General features: G+C 30.9%; 2 protein-coding genes across 4 annotated transcripts; both read left to right on the forward strand.

Annotated features, from left to right (window-relative positions):
- The first annotated feature begins 1190 nt into the window (after positions 1-1190).
- Positions 1191-8814, forward strand: vret (vreteno). Of its 3 annotated transcripts, XM_018456631.1 has the most exons (16): positions 1191-1270; positions 1428-1681; positions 1946-2000; positions 2259-2518; positions 2636-2815; positions 2896-3028; positions 3152-3312; positions 3725-5188; positions 5905-6109; positions 6189-6353; positions 6685-6799; positions 6881-7068; positions 7253-7481; positions 7790-7959; positions 8029-8269; positions 8626-8814. In XM_018456631.1, exons 2-16 carry the CDS (start codon positions 1626-1628, stop codon positions 8805-8807), a joined length of 3804 nt encoding a protein of 1267 aa, XP_018312133.1. In that variant the 5' UTR covers positions 1191-1270; positions 1428-1625; the 3' UTR covers positions 8808-8814. The 3 variants fall into 3 exon arrangements, with proteins under 3 accessions (XP_018312133.1, XP_018312122.1, XP_018312143.1); XM_018456620.1 differs by lacking the exon at positions 1191-1270 and having other exon boundaries at positions 1404-1681; XM_018456641.1 differs by lacking the exon at positions 1191-1270 and having other exon boundaries at positions 1404-1681; positions 6881-6963.
- Positions 8815-9535: 721 nt separating this feature from the next.
- LOC108727404 (oxysterol-binding protein-related protein 11) lies at positions 9536-10845 on the forward strand. Its single transcript, XM_018455524.1, has 2 exons — positions 9536-10264; positions 10360-10845. The coding sequence occupies exons 1-2, from the start codon at positions 10033-10035 to the stop codon at positions 10710-10712; spliced, it is 585 nt and encodes a 194-aa protein (XP_018311026.1). The 5' UTR covers positions 9536-10032; the 3' UTR covers positions 10713-10845.
- The last annotated feature ends 310 nt before the right edge of the window (positions 10846-11155 follow it).

The following is an 11155-nucleotide window of genomic DNA, read 5'->3' on the forward strand; positions in this document are numbered from 1 at the left end:
ACGCCTTACTCTTACTTCTTAAACCAAGCTTCACATATTGTAGACGTGCCTTAATAGTGCCTTCCAACAAGCGACACAGTGTCATCTTTGTTTAACATTGGCAAACAACAAGAATGTAATGATCCATTGTCATTTGTGTCGCTTGTTGGAAGGCACACATTAGACGGAATCCATATGCTGGATTCACACTGCATCCGATTTATGCAGTGTGAATCCAGCAATAGTTTGGTCTTATATCGTTTTCGATTGGGGTGCATTAGCTGCACTCAGTGTCAAGAGCGTGTTCGATTGGCAATGCCAATGCGCACTTAGCTAGTGTCACGTGTTCATTTGACCGCACGACACTCGCGTAGTGCGCACTCAGTGCGCACTAACTTTTTCCCAATCGAAAACGCTATTAATCTCAAACAATGGCTGCGTTCAGCAGACTCAACAGTTTTGCAATCGTTTTATGATTGTCTGCTGAGATAGGACCATTCTTCTAGATCTAAAAGTATGATCCAATTAGCGCGAAGGAAACTTACAACAGTTGCAAAACAAACGTTCTGCTGAACGCACCCAATGTCTTAAGAAGCTAATATGGCTCTTTGATTGGTTCATGCACTAGTTTAAGACCATCTCGAACCTTGAGCAACATTGGCTGCGTTCAGCAGACTCAACAGTTTTGCAACCGTTTTATGATTGTCTTCTGAGATAGGACCATTCTTCTAGATCTAAAAGTATGATCCAATTAGCGCGAAGGAAACTTCCAACAGTTGCAAAACAAACGTTCTGCTGAACGCAGCCAATGTAGAACCAGCTTTAGACTCTACGATTGTTATGACTGCTATTGTAGACTCCGTATAACGCTCGCAACGCTTGCGAGCATCGTTTGTCTTTGTTTAACATTTGATAAACGACAAGGATGAAATGATTCCACAAGCGTTGTGAGTGTTAAGTAGAATGCGGGGTCTACAATAGAAGTCGTAGTGGTCGTAAGGGCTTAAGTCGTAGAAAATTGACCAATCACAGTTGATTATTCTTCTCATATTCGACTGTGATTGGTCAATTTTCTACGATTTAAAACCCTACGACTGCTACGACTTCTATTGTAGACCCCGCATAACGCAGCCTTAGGTTAAAAATGGCGGTCGAAATAGCCAATAGAAAAGTTGACGGCGTTTTATAGTTCAGATAGAAGGATTGCGCTACTTCGGTACATCTACAACTTTGTGCTAAGCTGCTGTTTTTGCTGAACGCTACCGTTTGTTGCTCTTCACTATCTTTGAAGGTTCTGATTCGTCCATTCAAATTGTCTTTCGCGTTTTTCTTTCATAGACAAAAACATGCGTGCCGCCTTACAGCTTTTTTTTTATTTGCATTCTTCCTATGTGTTTATCTACATATTTCTGACTTCGTTACGTTGTGTTAACATGTCGCTCTTGCAGGTCAACTAGTGTCCTTTATCGTTTATTCCACGGCTTTGTGCGTGATGAATTACGTCCTCCAGTCGCTGATTTATGATATCTGAACAATAGAACAGTACGCAAAAGATTTCATACTTTTGCTATTACGTATATCGTAAAAACAAAGAATTTTGATTATTTACAACTTCACGCAAGCGTGAAATTAATAACGTATATAATATGGCGTACTATGATGCTCATACGGATGATACCGAGCAAATGCTGGGTGTTGATCGGTAAGAACAAGAAAAACCATATATTAGATAAATGAATCTGTTTGGAATGATACATTGCATAGTAAAAAAAGACCTTTATATTAAAAATTTGTGTAACATACATATTTATTTGTGTAACTTGAGAGGTATCAGTAAATTATATATGTATCTCTGAAATTATAATTTGTTTCATGTAGTACCTTCAATAGAATAATATCTTAATATATATGATAATTTGTATAAATTTATATCTTGTACATAGCTTTTTATATTTTATATTTATAGAATGGATGTCGAATATACGATATATGTTACCAATTTGCCAATAGAGTTAAATGAGGTAAAATTTATTAATTTATTTAATTATAAATTATTGAAATGTTTTATGGTTCTCATTAAAACAATTCTTGAATTGGTTTTTTGATATAAATTGTATTACATTATATGTATATGTACATATATATATATACATATACATTATAGTATATAATATAATTAATATATATATATATATATAGGTTATAACTTCACAAATCAATATTATATATCCATAATGAGATTGTGAGGTATCTTTATTTAACATGAATTCTAATTTAAGGATGGTATCAGAGATATTTTTAGTCAGTATGGCAAAATTAAGGAAATGTTCCATCCTCGTAATGCCACATGGGCCTATGTTACATATGGAACATATCGTGAAGCTGAACTCGCAATGCGAGAACTCCATGAAAAAAGACCATTATGTTTGAAAGTGGCACTTGCAAAGGAGAGAGCTACAAGAGAAGAGATATATTTTGAAAAACCGAAGGTGATAGATACTGCAGATTCACCGCCGTCTATTCACAATGATGTGAAATAGTAAGCATAATCGATGTTGGTTATTGAAATGTTAAAATAATAATTATAGAAAGGTATATCTTTACATATTTAGTATGAGAGAATAATTGTATAATTTGTAATATTATATTATTTCAGTCAAAATATGGGTCGTGGTCAATCAACACCTGTATTCCGTAAACATGTAATGCCACATCTAACAATACCATGTAATTTTGCAAACTACGGATCATTATCATCTTTGCCTTCGTGTTCACAAACACATGGTATCTATGAGTTCGAGGATCCTTACATGAATACTAATAAATTGTGGACAAGGTTAAATAAATACAATTATTTACATTAAATGATTGTTTAAACTTTAAACTATTGTATTTTACTTTTTTTTTTCATTTCAGAGGTGTAATAACTGTTACACCAAATGGAAAAAGACATGTTTCTCTTGGACGTGGTTATACACTATATGAATATCCAGAACCGCATCCTAAGGTTGAAGAATGTATTTCAAACATATATGAACAACGAAATAATGTATGAAATTATGCAAATATAAAATTAATATAAAAAATTGAAAAATTATGTTATGTTTAGTATATATAATTGATAATGTAATCTGCTTAAAGAATGAATTAGTTATAATTGTTTGTTATACAGGGATTATATGAATATTCCAAAGACAAATTTAAGAATGAAGTGCAGAACTGTTCTGTTTGTTCTACAAAAACAACAAAACATTGTGAAAAATGCCATACCTATTATTGTAGCAAAGCTTGCCAATTGGAAGATTGGCCACAGCATCAGGCTGAATGCGTTCCGTAATTATATATACATATATATTTATCTTAAACTTAAAAATTTATAAACTTAGATAATTATATATTTTTTATTATATATTAATTATATATTATATATAATTTTATATGTAATTTTTATTATATATAATTATATATTTATAAACTTAAACTTATATACTTAAATTTATGCAGTAAAATAAATTTTTTACACATACAAATCTCTTTATCCATATTTTTCCATATTAATTTAAAAAATAGTTTTTTTTATATATGTTGATACGTTTTTATTATCAAGTAGCATATTAACAAAGCAGATAAACTATATATATGTTAAAAATCATTTATTTCGATCCATTCTGTTAATTATAATAAAAATTAAAATTATATAGATATTTTCTTAGTTATATATTTTATTTATATATTTTTTTCACAGAGCATTAGTGGAAGAAATTAATGATATGTCCTTGCAAATTAACCAAGATGCAAATCAAATAAAAAAGACGACAACCTCAAATGTTGATAAAACTACTAAATCTGGTAATGTGAAGTTACGACGGCCTAATACATGTAATGTGATGCAAATTGAAAACTCGAATAATACGATTGAAAATATCCATGAGCATGAAAATGATATTGAAGCTACTCGTAAGTCTATCAACAATATTCAGGATAGACATATATCTGCATCTCAACGTGTTAATAATATTAATGAATCTCAAACTAACGAATCTAAAATGGCAGATCAGCCTGTAATAAATACCACAAATACTAAAGAATTTTCTCAACAGCATCGATTGCGCGGATATAATAATACTAATGAGAGTATTGATCAGTCAAAAAAAAATAATGAATGCTCTTCAACATCTAGCTTTATTGGCCGAAATCAACATAGCCGTAATTATCAAAACGATTCAAAAAAGACTAATTTTAAAGAAAGATATGAAAATGATAGCGATAGAACTTACAATAATGATAGAGATCCTCCTCCTCAAAGGAATAGCTTCCAAAATGACAAAGGCTCTGCCAATTATAATGACAGAGAAAATACCAATAGGCAAGGAAGTATTTCCAGTAATACTTCAGTGAACAACGATTTAGCTTTTTACAAAGATACACAGTTATCAAAAACAAAATTTATAACTGTGGAAGTTATAATACCACTAGATAATAATGAGTATTGGATATATAAATTAGAGGATACAAATGCACGTACAGACTTAATGATGAAATTACAAGATATTGCAAGAAAATCACGTTATGTGCAGCCGATTATTGGTAAAGTTTACGGCGTTTTATATGAAACTGTTTGGCAAAGAGCTATGGTAATATCCCTGAATCCTATCAAGGTCCATTTTATTGACTTTGGCAACTATGAGATATTAAAAAACAATAATGAGCTCAAAGATATTGGTGACTTGATCAAATTTCCTAAGTTTGCTAGAAAAATTCGCTTGACGCAAGGCATAAGTGATAAACACAGAAATCTACAGCAAGGCGAGAAGATTTCCGTTAGACTGTTGTCTATAAATTCTGAGAAAACAATAATAGTAGAAGTAGAAGAAGAGGAATCTACTATAAAGAATTTATCTTCATGTACAGAAAGTGTTTCAAATGGTACAAAGAAAAAATTATTACCACAAAAAAATGTTATGGTATCATCAAATAAAAGTACAAATGTTTCCACGATTCAAATACCTAGCGTCTTAGATGCGTTGGCTGATTTGACACAAAATAGTTCAGAGTTGCAAATTAACGGTTATATACAATTTTTTGAATCAACGCAAAAGAACGTTTACGGTGCAACTTTGCTTCCACAAGTTTTCAGTGATGAATTAAGGATGGTCTTCGAACATATACAAGACGAATGTTCAAAAATACAAATACCTGCAGATTACAAGTATGTATATGCATAAAATTTATAAGAATAAATTGGTTAACATTTGCTGAATATCATTAAGCATAGATTGGAATAAATAGGGTATTTTATTTGTCTTTATTATTATTTATTGTCTATTCACATTGTTTTGTAGCATTTTGTTTATTTCATGTATCTTTAACATGTTTTTTTATGTATACTTGTTATTACGACAAAATATCACCACAGCCTTACTGGTCAAATTGATTAAGACATCTGTCATGGCGAGATCCATGTTGGTATCCTGGCTGAGGTGATATTTTTCATAATAAATTCACAGCTTTTTAAGATTCTAATTAACATCAGATTATTTACAGTTTTTTTAAGATGCTTGCTAATATCAGTCTTATCAAATTACTTGTTAATTTAATTTGTGATATTACTGCCTCAGTTTGATTTAAGATTGTGTTTAAAGAGATTGTTAATGAGATTTCGGTGCGTAATTGTAGAATTAAATATGTATATAAATTCACACCGAAATATTTCAGCATTAAGGGGCCGGCATTCATTCATAGTCCATTCTTATTTTAAAATCATCTTAAGTAATGTTTTAAGATGTTAATAAGATCCTCTGATTGGCTTATGATATATTAAGACTATACTTAAGACAGTCTGAAATATAAGAATCGACTATGAATACCAGCCTAAGATCCAGTTTAAACCGATTTTTTCGTTACTTGAAGTATTTTATTTTTTAGACCAAAAGCAGAAGAATTGATTTGTGGTAACTGGGATGGATTCTGGTACAGAGGATATATTTCGACGAATCCCGATTCCATTTTTGCAATAGACGAGACAAGAATTCTTCAAGTAAATGAAATTATACCATGCCCTAAAAAGTATTTGAATATTTGTGCCTTTGGAGTAATATGTGAAATAACTGATTCTACTGTCAAATTGGAAGTAAGTACCTTTGAAATATTTTGTTTACTGATACAAGTTATAGATGCAGATACAGATTCTTATTTTATTATATTACAAGATGAACAACAATTACGAGTTTACATCAATTATAAATGAGAATAGCAACGGACAAAAAAGTCTTGAAATAAAAATAAAGGTTAACTCTAAATTAGAATTAAAGGCTGTAGTGAGGACCTGGAAACCGACAAATTCATCAAATTTTGAGTTAAAGAATGGATCTAAGGTATAACATCACTCATTTACTACAACATAATACAACTCAAAAAAAAGTTTTTCAGAAAATAAGTTCGAATATTTTACATTATTAAAACTTTGTAATTTTTAAATGCAATTAATAATGTAAAAACTAATTGTAGACTAATAAAAATATGTACTTTTAAATGTTTTTTAAAAATGTTCCTATCCCTTTTTTGCAAATAATGTGTAAAAATGATTTTTTAATTATGTTATTTTTTAATTTTTTAATTATGTTGTAATAAATGAACGATAACGTTTTCAATATATTTATTGCTGATGTGGATTGAAGTTTCATTGTTTCTATTGACTGATTTCAGATATGTCTTACAAGTTATCGAAATCATTATTATATGTTTGCACGCTCTTTAGAAGAAGCAGATGTAGAATATTACAATAATATTATGCAATCTGTTGCACAATATGCACAAACAGGTAAAATAACTGAATAAATAATATGAGATAAATTGACAATTATATAAAGAATTGCAAATTATTTTTTTCACTTAATTGCAGCACCATACCTAACCGAGTCTCCACCTGATAAAGAAGTAGTAATTGCGCCATTTGAAGGAGATGGTAACAGTTACCGTGCAATGGTACTTAAGACACAGAATAATAAAGCTCAGATAGTATATATTGATTTCGGTAACTTAACTGAAATTGATATAAAAGATCTTAAAGTCATGCCATATCATTCACAGGTACTGATGTGCATATTAAGACAATAAAAAAACATTCAGTTTATAAAACTGAAATAATATATTTGCAAAAAATTTGCATTTAGTATTATTAAACGTCAAAATCCACTTTGGCCGAAAATAGGATTATTTCTACTAATTAAAAAAACATGTTATTTTGAATATCAAAGTCTATATATTCTTATAGCAACGAAGCTGTGCGATAAAAGTAATCTTAAAAGATGTACCTCGTGACGTACCCATGAACCAAGAAGTTGACATGTATCTTCGCTATTTATCAGGCACAGAAGTGCCTCTAATATGTACATTCGAGGGTTTATCTAAGGATGGAGTTCGTTTGACGATTGCCGACAAAGGAGAATGTGTTAATGATAAAATAAATCAGTTGTTAATCCCAGGATGGAAAAAAGAAAATGGTAATTAATCACAAATTATATATTTTTAGAAAATAACGTAATATTTGTTTCTCATATCACAATTTATGCAAAGAATTTAAATACATCATGTTACTACTTAATTATCTTTCAGTAGTAATTCCCTTAATGAGAAACCCTTACAAATTTTAACATGCAAGATAATTTTTATTCAATAAAAAATTAGTTGATGTATTTCTTTGTACATCGATCATTTTATTACATATATATTTTGCTATATATTTTATGTATATTTATATGTATATTTTATGTTTTATAAAGAACTACAAATTTAGAATTTTTTTATACAGATAACACATGCTATATGTTCAGTGACCTCAAAGTAGCAAGTTTAGGACATGTGGGTGATACAGTAGATGCACTGGTAGTATATGCAGTGAAGGATGATATAATGTCATACATGATAGGTCCTTGTGATGTTGAATTAATGACTCATATCTTAGAAGTGATGCCGGAAATGGTAAATTATATGTTATTACGAAGTGTTTATTATCACATAATAATGTATAATAATCTTATTTTATTGTAGTTGAAAGAGTATTGTGAAAAAATGGAGTATTATATTCCAAGAACGGAAGAATTATGTTTGGCATTGTACGATGGAATGTGGTATCGAGCACTCTGTCTCAATCCTAGAGAATCGTATAGGACAGCTCAAATTTTTTTTATTGATTATGGGAACGTAGAGTCAGTAGAACACAAGGATATAAGATTAATGCCCAAAGACTTCATTTTACCTAAAGCATTTGCGAATATGTGTAAACTTGTCAGTAAGTATATCAAAGTTGTTAATAAAGGTGGAATTACACGATGCTCGATTTCTTGAATGACAAGCATGTTGATATACATTGCATCTTAATAATATTTTTGCGTAAATTTTTTATAATTTCTAATTAATGGGAACTGCGCCGATTACTTTATAGCTTATTTCCTTGCATGCATTAATCAAAAGAAAATTGCTAATTTCATAGTTATTTGTCAAACGTCAGACTGTATGCATCGAAGCAAGTATAGCAACATGCATGTGTGCACGCATACATGCATGTTTATCATTCAAGAAATTGAACATCATGATTCCATCTTAAAGGTAATTCTTATACAAACTTATCTATTGTTTGTGTTACAGATTTAGCACCAATCAACAGTAATGGACAGTATTCGGAAGCAGTACAGAAGAAATTAAAGGAGTTAATAGAGGAAAACTCACCCATCAAAATTAAAATTGTCGAGTACTCTGAGGAAGACGGCAGTTATAAAATCGAAGTGCCAGAAGTTCGTGCCATACTAATTAAACACGGTCTCGTGTAGTCTTCGTAAAAATTTTAATTTGATAGATTTTGTGATCTTGTATAGAGTTAAGATTTTTTTATCTTACGGATTTGCTGTATTGTCATTTATGTATTTTAAACAGTGGATATAGTATTTGATTATTATTATTTTTAACTTACATAACTTTTTATTTGATGATTTCAGTCTACTGTTATCATTTTGTCATTTGTTTCTAGAAGACTAGTTTTATTTCTATGTTTATATTTGCGAAGACATTACATTCTTTTTTGCTATGAATATTTAGGTTTAAAATAGAAGACTGTATTTTTCTTAATAAAAAAAATAATCAAAGCTTATCGTTTTCTCATAGCACATTGTTTTTTTCTATATATTTATTAACAATTTTAATTATTTTTAAGAATTATCTTTTCTTGAGTAATTTGAGCCACTTTTTTTATGTATTTTGTGTACAAGATTATTATATCATTATTATTATTATTATTATTATGTATGTAAATAATGCAAGATTATTGGGAGAGTTCAAAGCGGCTATATCTCAATAGGCATGCTTGCTGAGCAAATGAGCATAATTGATTTTTACCTGCGGATCCAACCAATCATTTAATTGCTCGATGGGCAGACATGTGGTACGTTCGGGGAGACGCTAATAGCGCTATTTCTGTCATTCTATCTTCGTTGTTTATTAAACGTAAAACAAGAATAAAATGACACATAGCGCTAATAGCGTCTCCCTGAACGCACTTCTAGTACTTAGTCGCTTTGTCGACTTGAACGCGCTCATTGTTTCACATAAATAAAAGAATTTTATAGAGATATTGGACTGTATTCGTAAGATTAAACGGTTCATAGAACCTTTAACGTTTTGGTACTATGACCTTTATGTGTTCGTATGTGAGGTCGGAAATTCAATCAGGGGATAGATAATAAGAAGATAATAAGATTGAAGTATCGAGCTGGTGACAAGTGAAACGATAGAATATGTAAATTGTTGCATATTCACAGTCATGATGTCTTCTTCCATCATTCCATCATGCACAGCGTGACAATAGATTGCAATAGATGACGGAATCTTAACCTTTTTCTTTTTTTTTTTTACGACAACCTAACCTCTCTCTAGATATCTGCTGACGTGCTGACTGAGCACGATCGCTTTAACTCAGATGACATATCTCGCGCGAGAGATTCCTAAAAATGCTGTTCATTAAGTAAAAGGCTTCCAACTAAAAAGCGAGAGTAATAAATAATGAACGTGCAAACGAGGCACCCTTACGAGGGTTTGCTGCACAAATATACGAATGCCATGAAGGGCTGGCAATACCGTTGGTTTATCTTGAGTCCAGAGACCGGCGAGCTGCATTACTTTCTCAGCGAGTCTGAGAAGAATCAGAGGCCACGGTGTTCGATATACCTAGCAGGAGCTGTAATAGCTCCCAGTGACGAAGATTCTAACACGTTCACCGTGAATTCTGCTACTGGTATATATCTGATTAAATCAAATCTCATTGTTTTTCTTATAATAGATATGGATGTTTGATTTAATCTGACTATTAAGTTTTCAATATCTTTTCAGGTGACATGATCAAACTACGAGCCACAGATGCACGAGCACGCCAGGAATGGGTGGATAAGTTACGAGCAGTCACAGAAATGTATACTAGAGCGATAGCCAGCAGCCATCCTCCATTGCCACCACGAGAACATTCTGGGAATTCGAGCAGGAATCCTGTCGTTAAGCTGGAAGTGTTGGACGCCTTTGCCAATTGCCAGGAACAATTGAGAAAGGTGGAGAAGCACAATCTTGCCCTAGCACAATCTATTGAAAACTCGGATTTGCATCTGGACTCTGATCTCTTAGTTCTCAAAGCTATGGCGCATACCACTTTGCATACACTGAGCCAATGTCTTAACATATTATATCAGTAGGAAGTTAATCATATATTTTTATGCTTGTCAATATTGAGATTTTTATACCTACGAATATGTAAGATTATCTTCTCCGTCATGCAACATCCATACTATTTTATTTTAAACAATTATGTACTTATCTATGATTAGAGCTGGCTTTAGACATAAATATTCAAAAATGAGATTAATACCTCTTGCTATTATATCTATTTTTTAATAATTGATTGTTATAAATAATTGAGGATTTTAAATTAGTTAATTTTTATAAAATAAGGTTATTTTTTATATATTGTAAATGGAATGTTAATGATTAGTAGGCCTTTATATTATTTTTCATTCAATCGTGGAGGAAATACAGTTTTTTTTAACTTGTCCCATTGAAAATAACCAAAGGTACATCGTCTCATTGAATTTTGATAGTTCTTTGGAAATTAAGTTGATCATATTACATTATGTAATAA

The sequence above is a fragment of the Mycetomoellerius zeteki genome, unplaced genomic scaffold, assembly GCF_001594055.1.
Source record: "Mycetomoellerius zeteki isolate Tzet28-1 unplaced genomic scaffold, Tzet1.0 scaffold113, whole genome shotgun sequence".
NCBI lineage: Eukaryota > Metazoa > Arthropoda > Insecta > Hymenoptera > Formicidae > Mycetomoellerius > Mycetomoellerius zeteki.

What these genes read in the sequence shown, in the direction of transcription:
- vret (XM_018456631.1), top strand. Translation starts at nt 1,626, where the DNA reads ATGGCGTACTATGATGCTCATACGGATGATACCGAGCAAATGCTGGGT. An exon ending in CATCAGGCTGAATGCGTTCC is followed by an intron (nt 3,313 to 3,724) that starts GTAATTATATAT and finishes TTTTTTTCACAG; the next exon opens with AGCATTAGTGGAAGAAATTA. An exon ending in GAATATGTGTAAACTTGTCA is followed by an intron (nt 8,270 to 8,625) that starts GTAAGTATATCA and finishes TTTGTGTTACAG; the next exon opens with ATTTAGCACCAATCAACAGT.
- LOC108727404 (XM_018455524.1), top strand. Translation starts at nt 10,033, where the DNA reads ATGAACGTGCAAACGAGGCACCCTTACGAGGGTTTGCTGCACAAATAT. An exon ending in CACCGTGAATTCTGCTACTG is followed by an intron (nt 10,265 to 10,359) that starts GTATATATCTGA and finishes ATATCTTTTCAG; the next exon opens with GTGACATGATCAAACTACGA.